A 19,527-nucleotide genomic window follows, 5' to 3' on the forward strand; every position below is an offset into this window, starting at 1 on the left:
TAAAATAATTTTAATTAATTATATTTCCTTATCATTAAAACTATTAATTAATTATGAATCATTAAATTATAAAACTATAGTTTTAATTTGAACCAAGAATAAACTAATCAAAATTAATAATTAATTAATTATAAATAATCAACAAATAATTAGTTATAATTATTGAAAATAAATTTTTTGTTAGTGCAAGTTAATTGATTCTAATTAACTAATTAATTGTATTTAAGATATTGTTAGCTAATTAAGTAAATGATTTTAGAAAACAAGTAAAAATGAATTAAATAAATATTTAAATAAATTATTATTGATTTATTTTTAATTAAATAATTAATTATATTAATAAAGTTACACCGTGGGGATATAAGTAGTTCACACTTGAAATTTTGAGACCAATCTTGGGCTCATGGGCTTACAATAGGCAATTTGGGCCTGGGCCTTATTCCCTGTGTTTATTAGTGGACTTGATTCAAGGCCCATTAAACGAATAACATTTACTCCAGAACGTATATATACATCGAACCAGCCAAACGTTGTGTTGTGTCGGATTGATTTCGATCTGAAGCCCTAAACGAGGATTGAAGAAGCTTTTAGCATTCCATTTCTGTAATTCTTGTGTACTAGAAGCTCCGAAGACGACAATGGCTACCATAGACGAAAGTCCTTCGGCTAAGCGATGGCTTCCTCTTGAAGCTAACCCTGATGTTATGAACCAGGTATGATCGTTTTGTTCTAACTTCACTTCTAGATTCGAGCTCTGATTAGTGGAAAGAGAATACGGAGGGTCAGAATTGAGGAAGAGTGTGGTTTTCTATCTTGATTGTGAAGTTTTCTTCGGATGGGAATGTTTCCTTGCTGTGTCTGTACGTTTTCTTGTTGTATATCTATATGGTTTTTGTGTCTGTTTGTTGATTTATTTTTCTTAGTTGTAGAACTACGTAAAAGCTTACTGACCGATTTTTTTTTTTTTTTTTTTAAATGAGTTTACTGTTTTCTTTCTGGAGGTAGCGAATTTCTGCTCTGTGTGAGCGAGGAGCATTTTGTTGAAGTATGAAAAAAATTCGGAAGAAAATGTGGAGAATATCTTTTTGTCAATTTGATTCGTTATTTTGGATATGAGTTTATGATTTCTGACTAATCGGAACTTCTTCGTTCAGTTCAAAAAGCTTATTTGACTAACCGGGATTATGTACTTGATTCAATAGGTCTCAGGGATGTTTTAATGCATACTACATACCCTGTTAGCCAATTAAATATTTTAGCTTAGGTCACTTTCGTACTTCATATCCGTAAGGATGGTTTGCCCATGTTATTTGCTTGATAGCAACCTTTGAAGTGATCATTTTCTTTTCCTTTCCTTCAAATTTTCTTTTGCTACCCTCTCATCAGAAATAATAATAATAAGGTTGAAGTATGAGTTTAATCATTGAACTTCTAGATTTGTGTCGACTAGGTCTGAACTTAATTTGATCCCTAAAGTTTCAATTTTGCATTTGAATGTTTATTCGAGTTGCAAAAACTTCCATTTTACATCTAATTTTTGACAAACTTCTGTTTCGTAATTGCATAGTTTCTTTGGGGTCTTGGACTTCCCGAAGATGAAGCAGAGTGCAACGATGTTTATGGCTTGGATGAAGCACTCTTGAGCATGGTGCCTAAGCCTGTACTGGCGGTTCTGTTCCTTTATCCCATAACCCAAAAGGTTTGCTTGCAAAAGTTTAGTTTTAATGACGTTTATGGCTTGGAAGAATTCCATTGGCATGTAACTAAGAAGATGATCTCTCCATTGGATAAATGTTTTAATATTTTCAGAGTGAAGAAGAGAGACTGCAACAGGACAAAGATGCAAAGAAGGTAAGTACGAGTGCAGTGACAAGTTTGCAAGTGTATTCAAAATTACCACTATACTGGACCTTTTAGACTACTTTTTCACCTCTATCTCGGTACATTAGGATGTTTCTGGTGTTTGTTTGTGTTTAAGGTTTTCTGTCTATCATAATATGTTTTACATTTTCCATCAGAAAATTGTGGAGATTGCTTTTTTAAGAGTGAGTGATAGATGCTAGAAACAGAAAAATGTTTCTCACAATTCATATTCACATAAATTATGGTAGTCTGACTGGTTGCAGATTTTAGCGGAGAGTCTACTTTTGGTGCATGTTAAAGTTTTCTTAGGCTTAATATAAAAAAACTCTTGAGCTTTGCCGTTTGTTTAAAAAATACAACTATTTTTTCAAAAGTAATAACATTATTCTTGACCCTTGAAGTAGAATATTCATTAGATTGTTGGGCAAAAAGTCTACACAGCAGAAAACCCTTCTTTTCAACTTAATCTCAAGCGTCACAGTTACTGCATGTCGACTTTTCATTCAACATTCTAGTAGATTTGTACTTCAAGAGTAGTTTTGAAACATTTATGAAATGACAAGGGTAATTTTACCACATTTTTAAAAAATAAGTTCAGGGGTATTTTTGTAGTTTAGTCCTTTTTTTTTTCTTTTTTATGTTAAAAGGTTTCTCATCTGTAATCCTCATTTAACAAGGTTTTATTTCCTTTCTGTCGCGACTCTAGGGTCATAGTGATCGAGTATACTTCATGAAACAAACGGTTGGCAATGCCTGTGGAACTATTGGACTTCTTCATGCCATAGGGAACGTTGCTTCAGAGATCAAGCTTTGTAAGTACTGTGATACTATCCAGTTTAATGTGGTGAAATATGTTTCTTAATTGTAGTGAATATTATTAACACAGTTACCCAGATCAGATTGGGTAACATTCTTATCCTCTCCCTTTTTCTCAGAGGCCTTTATCTTGTTCTTTTGTCGTATGTGCACTTGTAGAGTAAAGCATTGTTGACTAAGATGAGAAGAAAGCTATTTATATTCGAAGTTAAGCAGAGCACAAATTAAATATGAAAGTGAAACTAAGAGTCATTTGTCATGCTCATTCATATGTCTGATTTGGTTACCTAGTCCAGGTTTACCGAGGTTTAAGTATCCAACTTCAGTCCTGTGACTGGCCTTTCTCATTTTTCTATAATTTGGTTGAAGTTTTATTAGCGTCTCTACTCGCCTGCTTGTTCCGGGATTCCACAGTGATTACTTTGATTTTGATATCATATTATTTTAGTTCTCACATTTTTTTTTTTTTTTTTAACTCCTGTGCTCTCTTTACGTTTCAAGCCGAGGGATCATTCTTGGATAGGTTCTTCAAGTCTACCAGAAGCATGGATCCAATGGAGGTTCGTTCTTTTTACTATATCTGCTTCCTCTTCTCACTCCCCTCCTCCCTTCCCACCCACTACCAAAAAAAATTCAATAGAGCAAAGGGCAGATATACCTTGAAAGTGGAGGAAGAAAATATAATAATTCTCTGCCCATTCTTTGCCCAGTTGGTGTTTACCCAAGAATACTTTTCCATTTTGCATCTAATAGTCCTATGCTGTTCACTTTGGTAGCGTGCAGTATTTCTCGAGAAAGACAGAGAAATGGAAGTTGCACATTCAGTAGCAGCTACTGCTGGAGAAACGGCTGTAAGACTCTTTTAAAATTAACTGAATTATGGTGGAGAATAAGAAGTTTTCTTGTTTTCTTTGAGCATACTAAGAATAGATAGATATACCTTCTTGAGGCTGCCTACAGCATGTAGAAATGAAGGTTCGTCTCTTAATTTTCCTTTTCCAGATAAAGCTTTGATAGCTATCCTCTGCATTAGGAATTTCAATTTACTTCCAGTGGTAAAAAGACCTGCTTTTTTTGTGACTACAGAAAGAAATAATGTTTCTGCATTTTATGGGTATGTACCTATTTACAAGTGGAGATGAATTTCCTACAAACGTCATGATTACCTATTTACCTTTCCAACGAAACCGAGAATTTAACAATTAAAATTGTAGATAATCAGTGAAAGTGGATACATTCTTGACTTCTAGTCTTTTATATTTTTCAAGTAGTGTTGTATTTTTTTTTTTTTTTGCTCATCTTTTCTTCCATTTATTACTGGCAGCCTCCAGAAAACGTCAATACTCACTTTATCTGCTTCACATCTGTGGATGGTATGAACGTCTCTCTCTCTCTCTCTCTCTCCCCTCCTTCCCCAAGGAAGAAAAAGTTCTTTCTGAATTTGGGTGATTATATTTTTAAGAAATGATATAATCTACAATATCTTAATTGTTGCTTTATGCAGGGAAACTTTATGAGCTCGACGGGAGAAAGTCGGGACCAATATCACATGGTGTATCATCCCCTAGCAGTCTATTAGAGGTAAATACTTGTTCTGAACAACCATCCAGGTCTTTTAGCCATTAGAAGAATCAAGTGTGAAAGCAAAATATTCTTTTTGAATCACTTTGTATGTTTGTCGACCTTCCATCTTGAATATGTTGGCCCAATTAACTGAATATTACACTTCTCTTCTCTGCATTTTGATGAAATGATTGATAAAAATACAGGATGCAGCTGAAGTCATAAAGGGCATGATCTCAAAAAATCCCAACTCCCTGAGCTTCAACGTCATTGCCATTTCGAAGAAAGTTGGGGACGCATCATGAGGCGAACAGGTTCGATCTTATTTAGTCTTACTTACATCAATGACCAACTCCTAGGCCTAGTTTTCGCCATTTCTGTTAGGAATCATTTACAAGTAGCCACATGAATATGTATGTGAATCTGTTTTGCCTGAGACAAACAGGTGTTCACTACTTGCATTGAACTTTCTTTTGTGGTTTTAGAATTTGCTATTTGACAATAGAAAAGTTGTGTTCATTGCTTATACAAACATGCATATGTTCATATTGATTGTATAAGTGACAAATTGAATCATAAAAAAAGGTGAAAATGGGAATACAAATCCTGCCAAAACAGACGTAGATGACTGTTTAAGATATGTTCACAGTATAACTATGTTTAAAAATCATGTTTGAAAAATCACTTTACACATCTTAAAGCAAGATGGAAAGTAGTCAATATACGACTTAGGATTCATGCTTACTAGCACCCTCTATAGATAATATCATTATACCATCTTATGGCCTGTAAATAGGACATAGTACCTAGCTTAACTAGATCATCCATTCTTGTTCGTCAATTATTTAGCTTTAGCCGGGTGCATATTAGAGTACATTTCTATTCAACTAACCTTCACGACAAGAATACTAACTTAAGTTCTATAATGTTACGATTGACTCTCTTTACTAGTTTCTCCAAATTAATACACTTTTTTTTGAATCAATAGTTCAAAATGGCGAAAAGTCGTTCTTTTTGCATATGTATCAAAAGTGGAAGATAAGAATTCAAACCATGTGGTCCCCCGGAGACCCCACAATTCCTTCACGTGCAATGAACCTTTTACTTTTGAACCTAAATGGTGGTCGGAAATTACCTCGAAACTCAAATCCTTCTAGAAGCATTTATATATATATATATATATATATCTATACACACCCAGGTGGGGGCTCAGCTGATATATACATTGACCCTTTTTCTTCTGCTTTTCGATTTTGATGATTCAACATAGCTTTGAAAGGGTACAAATTTATAACTCATTTTAGAATTGTTTGTATTTTTTATAAATTAAATTACGTAAATTTGGGAGGTTTGTAGCTATTTAGTATGCAAATGTTTAGTTACTAATAATTGTTCGATTTTATGTCCAATAAATTTTTAAATCTTTTATTTTATGTTTAATTAGAATATGGATCAATTTTACCTATTTCAAAATTTACAGGAAAGTTTAAGGTCTTATTGGATAAAATATGTTTTTTTTGTATTTCAAAGTTAATAAAATAATATTTTGATTGTTTTGACCTTTAAAAAATCTCAACAAAATAAAAGTCAAAATTTGCCCCTTCGAAAAAGTCTAAAAATTAAAATAAATTTTTTAAAAGTTTAGCGAACAAATAGAATAAAGAATATATTTATATTATTAGTCAATGTAGGAAGGACCAATAATATTTTCATTTTATAAAAGTTATTATTATTATTATTATTTTGAGTGGCAAAATTTCAAAGTTTTAGTTTTTTTTTTTTTAGGGCAATAAGTTTCACGTGCAAAATGGCAAACTTATTTATTTTTATAGAAATTAGCGGAAATAGATTCAACTTTTGAATGACAACTAATTTCACTTTTTTCTAAATTTTCAACTAAAATAAAGAAAAATGGTTGGTACCACTTTAGTATTATTCTATTTCCAATTAAAATAAATAAATTTGACCATTAGATAATAAAGTAATATATCTAATACGAATAATATGAGAAAATATTTATGGACAACATGGTAGGTAGACAATCTACCTCGTACTTTGTTTGTGTTGTGTCTGTTTTATCACTTAATTTTTAAAAATATTTTATACGTTTTTTAGTATTTAAATTTGTGTATATTTTCTCACTTTATTTCTAAATTTTTAAGTTTGTGATTAATAGATATGACCGTGTTTAATATTTTTAAAAATTTTACGAATTTACAAATTTACTAATAGATGTGACGTGGTTAATAGATGTGACTAATAGAGGCGTTTTCACATCTTCTTAACTCGAAATGACAAATGGCTGGGGAGAGGAAAGGTTCCTTTCTTAAGATACCTCGGGAACAGATCCAGTAGAAACGGGGTGGAGCCTGTAGCTTAGAGGATTAGAGCACGCGGCTACGAACCATGGTGTCAGGGTTCGAATCCCTCCTCGCCCACAACCGGCCAAAAAGGGAAGGACTTTTCCCTCTGGGGGTAGAAAAATCATGATCAGGATAGCGGACCCAAAGCTATGGAACTTGGGTGTGGGTCTTTTGTCGAAATGGAATAGCCTTATCTTTTTATTTTTTTCTTTTTTGTTAATGGGTTAAGGGCAGGGTTCCGTTATAAATTAAATATAGTATACCCAACCCGAATCAGCATAATTTTTTTATTACTGTCGTAACCATATTTTCCTATTTAAGAATAGGGTGGCCAGCATGATATATTCTTTAAAATTACATTGTCATGAAATAAGAAGACAAACTATGAATGACGGGAGTTTAAATAAATAAAACAAGGTCTAATCTAACTTAAGGGCTACCAAAATGACATAAACGAGGCTACCCCAACTCTGGTTCAGTCTTTATCGCGATGTTCTTTATCTAAAAAATAAGAATTGCACATAAATTGAGTATTTTAAGAAATAGTCAATAAGTAACCTGATTGTTTGAGTCCAAAAATGCAAATAAATAAATAAATATAGAGGGACCTATCCTCATCAAAACTTCATGTCATAATCTTAGGCTGCTTTCAAGTTCGGACAAGGTTGAATGTGTAGTACTTTCCTACTCACGGTCCTCTCACGTGCACATAGACCCACCAAGTGAGCTCATATACGTACTCTGGGTCTGGCTCATCGAGCTAGTGCATGCTCACGCTACAGGACACCATGTAGCAAAAGGGCATGCATAACATTATGGTAAACATAAATGTCGTAAGGTACACTGATATGAACTAAGGTATCTCAATCATGCAATATTAATGTCATATTCAGAAGAATCAAGTTTCATTTATGTAACAAAAGTTTCAAGATACTTCAAGTGGGGCTTCATTTATTCTCAGAAGACTACAAGTTTACGATGGATGATAATTTAAAGTTAATGTATTTTAAAAAAAGTTATTTACTTTAATGTTACATTTACATAGTGGCTAATTATAGTCGTAAAATAACATAGTAGCTAATTAAGGTCATAAAATGTGAAAGTTACACACTCTTGAAATGTCTGATGAAAGGTCAAGATTTTCATTTTAAGGTTATATAAAGTCTTATCTTCGTAAATGAGACTTGAAAAATGTAGTAAAATGAGCATTTATGCTTTCCTTTAGCTAATGGCTAAGTTTCTTTGCAATTCTACGTAGTTTAGGTTGCATGTAGATAGAATCATTCAAGCTTGACATGATCGATCTTGCTTGTGCAGTGATTTAAATCTCAAACAAGTGTTCTTGCCTTGAGATATTCGGTCAGTAAGGTAATTTGAATCTTACTACCATTATAGTGATTCCATATCATTTGGGTTGATTCCTTATCATACACGTTCGTACCAATCATAATAGAGAAATAGTCTGATGCATATGACACACAAAAATGCATGAAGTTCTCATAGCTTAAACTCATGGCAAGAGTTTATGATACAAGTCAAAACTCCATTCAGTAACAACATAACGGATCTATGAATCATGCATACATAATTTCCGTCAAATCTTTCGTTCTTAACATAGTTTATATGGTGTAGGGAGGTTTATGTATCATAGATTATCTACATTGTAAACATGATCCTACAACATAAAATAATCATATTATAACATAGTTTATAAACATGGCATAACACAACATAGCATAACTAAACATAATTATGATACATGTAGGGGCCACGAAACATGTGTCATCATATATGATAAAATTCGTCCAATGAACCCAATAGTAGAATCACTTACTTGATTGGCCTAAGTCGAAGTTACTATGCTCCTTTATTGTCAGCCTAAAACTACTCCTTGAAATCTAATTCTACCTAAACAGTCCCACGGTCATAACTTAGAATTCTACTTATGAAAATTGGCTCACTTGTTTTGTATAAAAGAATCTAAATTTAAATTAGCTGAACAATAGTTATACTAACCTTAAACGCCTCAAAAAGTGTTGAAAACGTCTCCCAAATAGTCAAACATAGTAGAAAATAGTCTAAGCATATGAAAGTCAAGCTTAATTGATACATTATGTATTTAAGTATAAAAGAAAGAAATGGAAACTAATTGAACCTAAAATATTAGACATTAAAAAAATTTGAAATTTGGTTAAATGATTATGAGAATATTAATAATTGAGATTTAAAAAATTAAAATGATATTTTATGTGAAGTAAAGGGATTGAAACACAATATTTAATTTAATTGTGAGCGGTTTAAACAAAACCAGTGCAAATGAAAAAAAAAAAAAAAAAAAAAAAAAAGTCAACAGTCAATGTTTTGAAAGTCAACTAAATGTGGTGGGAGACTTGACTTTATCGAGTGTTATTTGTTAAAAGAGTTTTTATTTAACACGTTTTATATATTCTCCTTTCACACTATTATCCTTTTTAAAAAAAAATAATAATTTAAAAAAAAACAAACAAAACATTAATAATTATTATTATTATTTACTTAAAATAAATGCTTGCCCTTAAAAGAATGCCATCCCATTTTAGTTTGATTTCTCAATTTTAAATTATTTATTTTAATTATTAAGAAATAAATTTATATTATTTAAATCGATGAATTAATTTTAATGGGTTAAATTAAGTTCCAAATTAAATAATTTAATATTTGGTTAGGAGAGAGAAAATAATAGAAAATTTTAATTCAAAGGGATTTTTTTTTAAAAAAAAAAAAAACAATGAAGAAATTTGCTTTAGCAAATCCAACCACCCATTATACACCTGTTTTTTTTTTTTTTTTTTTTTTTTTTTTTTTTTTTTTTTTTTTTTTTTTTTTTTTTTTTTTTTTTTTTTTTTTTNGTACTATAAAGCATGGTAGGATTGAGATGGTTGGAAGCAATGGAGGTTGGAAACGATTTAAAAACATACCTCTTTGTTTATGCAAAGAAACTTTCAAATTTATTGATGCAAAATGTGGTCTTATTGGTATCTCTTTGAATACCATTAATTTGTTGAATATATGTTTTTTAAAAAGACTCTCCTCTCTAGTCTCTACCCTTCCCCTTCCTCTCCCTTTCCTTCCCCTCAACCTCCTTTGCTGCTACTGCCGCTGGTACTGCCATTTGTTAGATTTTTTTTTTTTTTTTTTTTTTTTTTTTTTTTTTTTTTTTTTTGGGAAATTTAATATTTTTGAAAAATCCCAAAGAAAATCTACCAATCATATACCTAAAATATGGTCTCAAAAAATATAATTACAATAATGCTCCTTTCTCACTATTATCATTACTCATCCAATCATTGCTCGCCACATGTGTACTTTGCCACGTCAGTTTCCACTTGTATTGCATTGGTCCCCTCCCCTAATTGTATCGACTCCGGCGCAGCTTGAGCCGTTGGCATTGTCGTGCCGTCTGTCTTCTTCCGCCTCTTAGGGGACCCACTCTCCACCGACGTACACGAAGAAGTGGGCTCCGGTGACGACCGGGACGACGACCGCTTCGACGTCACTCGAACCGGGTCGGGTTCACCAGAATTAACTCGAAGCGGGAAATTAAGAAGAGCTTTAGAGCCGCGCATCCGATAAGCGGCTCGGTCATAAGCCAACGCTGCATCCTCCGCTGTCTCAAATGTCCCAAGCCAAACCCGAGCCCCATTTTTCGCCGGATCACGAATCTCCGCCGCAAACTTCCCCCACGGCCGCTGCCTGACTCCCCGGTAATGCTTCCCCTTCCCAGGAACAACCGCCGGCAACGGATCTGCCACTGCCACCGCCACCTTCGTCTCGATAACTTCCGGCAAGATGTTCACTGGCGGGAGAATCTCAGGCTCAGGCTTGACATCGGAGAAACCAAAATTGAAAGTCTCCGGCAAGGAAGATCCAAGCGAGGGAACCCAGCCGAACTGAACAGCGTCGTGGAGGACTCCGGCGAGAACCATGTCCTCGGAATCATCCTCTCTGAGAGGCAGAGCACCCCATTTTTCAGTCAAACAAGGGTACAAGCTTCCGAAACTGGAGGTCCGGCAGAAAACAGGGGCGGTGGCTCCAGCGACGGCGAAATTCCCACATCGGAGAGAGTCAGAATCTACCAACAAATGGCGGCGTATGGATTCGAGAAGAACAAAATCCGATTCAGAGCTATTACTCTGTCCGTACATCATTTCTAAATTTGAACCAAAAATCAAATTTTTTTTTAGATAGAGAGAGATGTAAATCTGAATGAAACTGAAGATTTGGGGATAGGAAAGCTATAAATAAGCAAAGGAGATTCATGAACTTCAACTATGTGGACTATTTTTTAAACATTAAAAAATAAAATATTATTTTTAAAAATATATAAATAAATAAATAAATAAATAGCGGATGTGGTTTTAAGAGGGGAAGGGGTTTCTGAGAAGGTGCAGAAAAAATGTGCAAGTTGTGTGAAGGAATTTAATCACGTGTGAAAATTGGGATTTGGATCAGGATGACGCCACCCCTGATTCACACGCCATTTGTTGTTTGTCGGCATGTGCGTCACCTCTGTTTTCCACTTCCCTTTTACATCGCCGTTTAATTCCATAAAATCGCCGCTTTTTTTTTTCTTTTTCTTTTTAGGAAAAATGGATTACATTATTTCTTTTTTTTAATCCTTCAAAATGTCTATTTAATTATTTATTTCTCTCCATTAACTAAGCCGTGACAAAAATGAGAATTATATTCTCTGTCTCTATTCCTTATAGAAGAATCTATATTTTATTAATAATTTAAAAATGAAATAAAATGATTAGAAAAATGATAGTGAATGTGGATTTTAATTTTAGGAAAATAAGATTAATAATTAATTTTAGAATGGAAACTTTATGGATACATTGCTTTAAGACAACTTGACAATTTGATTCTCTCTCTTTAAAACTCATTTGTCTTGTTTGGATAAGTCTTCAATAATGTTCCGTGAACACATTTTTCCCCACATATTATATTATTATTTATTATTTTTTTTTAATTTTTTAATTTTCAGTGGGAATTATTGCTAAATTTGTTTATAACTTAATTCTTTTTTATTATTCTAATCCATACATATTTATCTCTTCTCAATAAATTTTTAAATTAGTCACAATTAATAATATTTAAAATAAAAATTAGTTTTTGGTTAATTTAAGAGTACTGGAATCACGTAAGACTCAACTACCTAACCTTTCATTTCAGTGGGGGTGTCCAATTGTTTTTTATTTTTTAATTATTTTAAAAATTATATTTATCCACTATAAATATTATATTAATGCCTATAATTTCATAAAATTCAAATATCGAGTATTTACAAATTATAACGGTTACAAAGGAAATTAATTTACTAGTATTTACAAATTCCTTCTAAAATATTCAAATTTTACATTTTAAAAAAAATTAATTAAAATACTATATTAATTTCGATATTTTGGACTTTTATCAAGATTTATAAAGGGAATTAATAGAGATTAAATATTTTTTGGAAAATTTTAACAATAAACTAATTATAAATCTTTTTAAAAAAATAAGAACTAATTTGGAAGATATATTAAAAATATATAAAATAAACTAAAACTTAAAATAGAAATTCAAAATAATATCTTAATATATTTTTTTAAAATTTTATAATATTACTCTTCAAATAATTGCGTGAGAATTTAAACGACCAAGCCCATAATATTATGGAAACAACATTTAAAAAAAAATTGTTGATTTTCATCCTAATTTTAAGGTTTGAATTTCTCCTAAAAATAAAAAAAAATAAAATTAAAATATTAAAATATCAAGTTTTTGTATTTTCTAACTTGCTCCATTTTAGTTTTTGTTCTTATTTTAATATATATTAAAAATATGTAAATTAAAATTAAATTTAATGAAAAAAAGAGTAAAAATAATATTAAAACAAATATTTTACGAAAATGATAAAATATTTATCCAATTTAAATGACGTCGACTAAATGGATGAAGAAATAATAAATAAACAAAAAAGTAAAAGAAGCTGACCGAAGACAAAACCGGTCAGCCGTGACCCTGAAGTTTGACCGTTGAAAATTCCGTTTTCCCATCTTCTTATTGGTGGCTTACTTGCCCGACTTGCCTTGCGCACGTGATCCGCACCGAAATCTTTGAGTCCAATCCAAGAATTTAAATTTTTTTTAATTTTTTTTTTAAACATTTTCTTCAAAATATTAATAAAAATATATATTATTTGCACCTGCTTTATTAGGAGGTTGCAACTCACCTTCCTTTTAATTATTTTTAATAATTTTATAATTTGATGGGGCTATGGGCAATAATTTATTTTATTTTTAAAATGACGTTATTCTGTTACACACCATTTTTTAAAATATTATATATTAACTAATTTTTATTTTAATAATAATAATGATAAATTAAAATGGAGCATGGTGCCCACTTTGTCCTTTTTATCATATTCTTTTTCCAATAAAAAATTTAAAAGAAAAAAATATATAATGATGATGGTTTTGAATATTATTAAGTGGATGTCAAATTTTTATTCCATTTAAATAAATAACATAAAGTGGGTTAAATAATTTTATATAATTTGGCCGACTTCAAATTATATTAGGGATATAAGTTTTGTATTATTATTATTATTATTATTAAAATAAGAGTTGAATTATAAATTTAGCAGCACACTCGACTTTTATAAAGTTTTAATCATTGTGTCTTTAAATTTAATTTTTTTTATTTTATTTATGTTTTTATTAATTCCTANTTGCTAATTCAATGTTATTCCATAAAAATATTTTAAAATAAAATAATAATTATTTATATCTAAAAAAAAAAAAAAAAAAGTTAGAAATGTATTATTGAAACTTTTTAAATATAAAATTTATATTTATATTTATATAGTTTGACATAAAGAAAGCAATAGTGGAAGTTAAAATAAAGGATAAAAATGAATGGCATGTGATAATAGGTATCTAAAAGTTGCCAACGGAGAGATGCTCGACTTTGTTTTTTATAAAAATGTTAGATATGTGGGATTCTCGAGAGATTTGCAATAGACGTTTACTTCAATATGGTTTATGTTCGGATCTACTTTTCATGACTATTTCTTACGTTGTTTTTTTTTTTTTTCGGGATAGAGTTGAATTCATAGTATTTCTCTACATATAGTTCACGCATACACACACGAACTCACTTGCTGGACCCGAATATGTACCATTTAGACCAGACTACGAGTTAGCACACGCTCACAATGTGAAAAACTAATGAAAAGAAAGGTGTGCATATCATATTGTAGTGAACATGTCGTTCATGTCCATGACGTTCAATGTACCTAAGGTCGCACATTTTAAATCGTAGTACATGGGTCATGATGCACATAATACCTCGCTACTTTTCATGACATGAATTTCTTATGAGATGTATGTGTATGTAGTATTTCATTCATGCCTCGGGCCTATGTGGACCCATCTTGAATGGAGCGAGATTTCTAAATGGGCCTTTAAAAGGAATGAAGGCCCAAATACCCTTTCTCTCTCATTAATTGGGACTTGATTAAATTAATTACGAGATTAATCTTAAAAAATTGATAACTACTTCCAGACAAAGCTTATTAATTTTATAGAAAGAAGACAAGAACGAAGTTAAGTGAACCTAAAACATTCTAGAAGCCTTATCCATACATTTCGTTGTCTAAACTTCTAGAAGCCATAATAAATAAATTTAATTATTGATGGACATTGTTGCTTAGAGACTTTGTCCTTGGAGATCTTGTCTACCAAGGAGCTTAAAAAATGTGCTTAAAATTCAAAGCTAAAATGAGCTTAAAAAATGTAACGATGCAGCCCTAATTCAAAATTCGAATTTAGGAACGATGGTCCCGACATTATCTTGTATCCCTACGACATGGCCACGTTACTTATTTCTCGTTTCAAAAGGTGAAAGTTATCCTCACAAACAAACATAAGTCTAGTCCAAATAAATCACTATTAATTTTGAAATTTTTATGGTTGAGCTATCGAAAAGGACGTTGTAACTTGTTGGTATGGATAGTTCTAAATTATACTTTACCATATATATTATATTTGATCTTTTATTATAGGCAAATATCTTCTTCCATTACACACATGTATCTTTCCTTTTATTTTTGTTTTTATTTATTACTATTTTCATATTATTGCAATTTATTTGATTATAAATAAATAACTTTCACACCATTTACTTAGGTGATTTTAGCAAATATTCTCATGGTATCAGAGTTATTTTGGTTTAGCCTCTGATTTTTTTTTTTTTTTTTCAATGGCTCTGATTCTTCTCCACCACCATTGCTGGTTTTGACATCGCAGGGGCAGTCTTCATGGCTGCCGCAGGCGGAGTCGATTGATTACTCTTCGTCTCCACCCTTTTGACCTTCAAATCACCCTTCGCTATACTCTGTACATACAATCTCACCTTTTCCAACACAAACGGTTTTTCCTTAGCAAACATAGTCTCTTTTATTTTCTTCCCAATCTTCCCTTCATCCTTTATAGAAACCCTAACATAAGAATCCTCATGAGCGTTCCCATCGAAAATATCCAGAATCTCGAGAAACCTATTGACATTCTACAAAGATTTGTCTTTGGAATCTGGGCGCCACACTGGCCTCTTCACCAACCAAGTCGCCACCGCCCTTCTCGCCGAAATTGGATCCTTCACCCACTATGGCGACTCTTCCGGCTTCAACATTGTCTTTGTCCATTTCTCTAGGTTCCCCCTTCTACTTCTTGGGTTAGACATATTTTCACAAGAGCCAAGGCAGTATCGCCGCTAGCGACGATCCCTCTTCATGGGTTAGACATATTCTCGCTAAAACCAAGGCAGCATTGCCACTGAACGAAGATCCTTCTACAATTTTCAATGGCCAAGAAAGTGTTTCTCTACACCTCCTCTGAACCAGGTTGTTGACATCTTTACGAAAAAGTGTTTCTCGACCTCTCTTTGAATTTTTCAAATCCGACGCTCAGCTTCCGGGGAGTTGGTTAAGAATATTTAGTACTGAATTATAGTTTACCATATATATCATATTTGATCTTTTATTGAAGGCAAGTAACTAGATATTTGTCTTCCATTACCCATCCTTATCTTTCCATTTATTACTATTTCTATATCATTGTAATTTATTTCATTATAAACAGAGAACTGTCACACTATATACGTGAGGTGATTTTAGCAAATATTCTCGATTTTAGTTCTTTTAAACTTTTCTTAGCTATTCTATTCTTAGAGTCGCTCTCATTTACGGGAAAAAGAAAAAAAAAAGTCGAATATTGAAAAAGAGGGAAATAGTTGAAATAGGCAAAAGGGTTGACTTGTTGACGAGCATGCATTAAAGTTCACCCACATCCAAAAGCTATCAACTTTGTCCAATCAACCCAAGATGGGTGCACCAATTTGGCGTACACTACTTTTCAAAAACACTATATTTCATTTTATGGCTTTTATTAATTAATTAATTAATTTTTTTTTAAGGAGCTTTTTTAGATTTGATTTGTTCATTACATTTTATTTGACTTTTATTAAGAGTTGCTTTCACAAAATCATATATATTATAAATTTACACATACTTATTGCTTAAACACAATAATAAATTATATTCCAAACAAATCTTTTTTTATTTTATGGGGTTATCATTTTTTTTAATTAATTTTTATGATTTCACTTCATCTTTTAAAATAATGAACGTATGCATTTAATAATAAACCGAATATTATTTGATTCTCTTAATAGGTCAACCAAAAATCATTGAAATTTTTATTTGATGGAGTTGAAACTTGTAAAACAAAATCTCTCTAAATTTAAAATTCTTTTAAATAACAAAAAATAAAAATAAAAATCATCCGAAAACAATTTAAAGATTAAATTAATAAAAATAATATTAAGTCTCTAAATTTTTAATAATACCTTTTAAACTAAAAAAATCTAAAAAATAATTTTATGGTTAGTTTTTATTTTATTTTATTTTTTAATGAAAGCCATTAATATTTTTAAAAATAATATTTATTAAAGAATTTGGTATAAAAGTCAAATAATAAATAATAAATAATTCCCCTTTTAGACATCAAATCCCACTTTATTAAATTTGCATCCACATTATTGTTTGACATAGCACTATGATTTTTTGGACTTTTTCTCCATTTTTAAATTTGAATATTTCAATTTAAAATATGAAAAGAATATATTTATATGTTAGTCCTTATTTCATCCAATGTCACATGTGACAAATGTAGAATTTGTTATGATATGGACATAGGGTAAAATTATAATAATCTTTTTAATAGCTTTATTATAATTGCGACTTCTTAATATTTAAATATTCAAATACTTTATTTTATTTCATTTCATTACTGATGTAACGGTGACATATGATTCTGATCACATTGGATGTAATACTTGATTTCATTACTAATATTGAAGATTAATCTAATGTTTGTTTAATCCTAATTACATTTAATTATCTTGTTAAAGAGTAAAAAAAGTGTAGATTAATATTAATTTAATATTTAGATAATTTTTTTACACTATTAGTTTGTGATGCAATATTTTCTATAAAAAAAAAAGTTAGAATAATTTTTAAGTGTTTTGTTTAGGAAAAATTCCAAAATTATTGGAGTTTTAATATTTTTTTCTATTACCTTTTATTTATTGTTTTTCATATTAATAAAATTTAAAAATATAGAGTGGACTCTGTTAAATAAAATAATATATTATTTAATGACGTGTTAAGAAGTAGATATTGACATCAAATTAATTTTTTATTATTGCAATAAAAAGTATAGTATATTGTTACTTTCATAAAATTGAAAAAAAATCCATCCATCTATAATTTATTTAAAATTAATTAATATCCAAAAATAGAGGATAAGAACAAAGCAAACAACAAATCACAGTCATTACCTTATCCAAATTATATTTTACAATATTATTTTATTTATAAAAAAAAAACTAAAAATAACGAAAAATTTATTTTTCCCATAAAAGAAGCAGAGAGATGGAAGGAAGAAGGAAACCGACTCCGCTGCAAGCGAAAAGACCATTTTGCCCTTTTCTCATTTCTTTGACTCAATCCAACGGACAAGATTAAAGGATGGAAGAACGAAGCTTCCACAGCGTGTCATCGAAGCCGAGACTAACAAGAGGCTCGACAAGAGTATAAATAGCCTTCCACTCCCTTCTTCCACTATCAGATCTCTCAAAACCCTAAATCTTCGCAAAATTTTCAAATCTCTTCTTCTTCTTCATCTTTGCTCTCCATTTTGATTTTGTGATCTATGGAAACTGTGAATCTGGAGCAAGCTGCTGCGTTGCAGAATATCAAGCTTCATCTTCTCGGCGAACTCTCTCCGTTGCCGAGGAATTTGGCCTTTGATAATCTTTGCGTCTCGTCGTTCGATCGGTCGATGAGTTCCGGTGCTTCTTCTTCTTCTTCTACCTCGAACTGTCCTCTTACAATCTCTGATTATTTCAATTCGGATGAAAATTTTGAATTCTTCTCTGATTTTATACGGTGCGAGTCGTCGATGTCGTCAAACGACGATTTCTTCGGATTCGAGATGAAACCTAACGTGATCGACCTAACCACAATGAATTCGGCTGAATCTATTGAATTCGAGACGAAACCGTTTGTTTTCAATGATTCGAGTTCTAGATCGAGTTCGAGTTCGATTTCTCTGTATAGCAATAGTTCGTTTGAAGTTGAATCGAAGACTGATTTGATGAGCCAGGCAGCGAATTCGAATCGGAAACGAGCGAATTTGAAAATCTCGCTTCCGAATAAGACGACGCAATGGATTAATTTCGACACGGCGGAGAAGAAGAATCCGGTCGTGATACAGAGGAGTAAAGATCTTGAGGCGGAGAGGAAAGTTCACTACAGAGGCGTTCGACAGAGGCCTTGGGGAAAATTCGCGGCGGAGATTAGGGATCCGAATCGTCGTGGATCTAGAGTTTGGCTTGGAACTTTTGAGACAGCAATTGAAGCGGCGAGAGCGTACGATCGCGCTGCCTTCAAGCTTCGAGGATCGAAAGCGATTTTAAACTTTCCGTTGGAAGCGACGAACTCTTACTCGGAACCGATCGCCGCTGGAAAGCGGCAGAGGGAGGAGGAAGTGGGAGAGGTGGTTGAAGCGGTAGCGTTGAAGAAAGAGAGGGTGGAGGAGGTGAACCCGGCCTACGTCCCCGCCGCGGATGTCGGTTACCTGAAAGATATGCCGTTAACGCCGTCAATTTGGTCGATGGGTTGGGACGGTGAAACGAAAGGAGTTTTCAATATTCCGCCGTTGTCGCCGTTATCTCCACATCCCGCGTTTGGTTTTTCACAGCTTGTAGTTGCATAAAATTGCCCCTTTCTTTTCTTTAAACCAATGAGAAATATTTGTTTATTGGTAATGTTTTTTTCCAAGAAAATTCAAATTCAAATTCCAAAAAATCCTTCAATTTTCACAAAATAAAAATAACACAGATTAATTAATTTAATTTCATAATAACGATAAAAATCTTATAGAATAAAATTTAATGTTGAAACAATGGATTATTTAAATTCACAGAACATATATTTTTTTAATAGCTTATTTATTAAAAAAAAATTCTCTTATCCTATATTTAAAATAATCTTATTTAGGTCGGCTTTCATTTACTTCTAAAAATTTCCCCAAAATAAAATTATCACAAAATACAAAAGAAGTAGGAAGATTTCACATGTGATAATGAAATTTGACATAAAGGAAGAAAGCATGTGAAAAGAATAAAATATTAGAGAATAATGGGTTTTTGGGAAGGGGAGTGGATAAGGGGCAAAAATGTAATTTAGACAAAATTTGAAAGGTTGAATTGAGGCACAAGGCAAACACAAGCCCATAATTGTGGGCAAAATGAAGCGTCAAACCCATTTGACCAA

General features: G+C 31.6%; 3 protein-coding genes across 3 annotated transcripts; 2 read left to right on the forward strand and 1 right to left on the reverse strand.

Moving 5' to 3' along the window:
• The first annotated feature begins 509 nt into the window (after positions 1-509).
• LOC111498484 (ubiquitin carboxyl-terminal hydrolase 3-like) lies at positions 510-4,774 on the forward strand. Its single transcript, XM_023149753.1, has 9 exons — positions 510-713; positions 1,568-1,699; positions 1,810-1,851; positions 2,570-2,675; positions 3,181-3,239; positions 3,456-3,530; positions 4,004-4,052; positions 4,184-4,260; positions 4,449-4,774. Exons 1-9 carry the CDS (start codon positions 639-641, stop codon positions 4,545-4,547), a joined length of 714 nt encoding a protein of 237 aa, XP_023005521.1. The 5' UTR covers positions 510-638; the 3' UTR covers positions 4,548-4,774.
• A 5,057-nt stretch (positions 4,775-9,831) lies between these two features.
• LOC111498465 (ethylene-responsive transcription factor 2-like) lies at positions 9,832-10,869 on the reverse strand. Its single transcript, XM_023149731.1, has one exon. The coding sequence runs from the start codon at positions 10,790-10,792 to the stop codon at positions 9,929-9,931; it is 864 nt and encodes a 287-aa protein (XP_023005499.1). The 5' UTR covers positions 10,793-10,869; the 3' UTR covers positions 9,832-9,928.
• A 6,932-nt stretch (positions 10,870-17,801) lies between these two features.
• Positions 17,802-19,019, forward strand: LOC111498436 (ethylene-responsive transcription factor 5-like). The gene has a single exon (XM_023149686.1). The coding sequence runs from the start codon at positions 17,903-17,905 to the stop codon at positions 18,965-18,967; it is 1,065 nt and encodes a 354-aa protein (XP_023005454.1). The 5' UTR covers positions 17,802-17,902; the 3' UTR covers positions 18,968-19,019.
• Positions 19,020-19,527: the final 508 nt, after the last annotated feature.

This window comes from Cucurbita maxima, unplaced genomic scaffold (genome assembly GCF_002738345.1).
Source record: "Cucurbita maxima cultivar Rimu unplaced genomic scaffold, Cmax_1.0 Cma_Scf00025, whole genome shotgun sequence".
Taxonomy (NCBI): domain Eukaryota; kingdom Viridiplantae; phylum Streptophyta; class Magnoliopsida; order Cucurbitales; family Cucurbitaceae; genus Cucurbita; species Cucurbita maxima.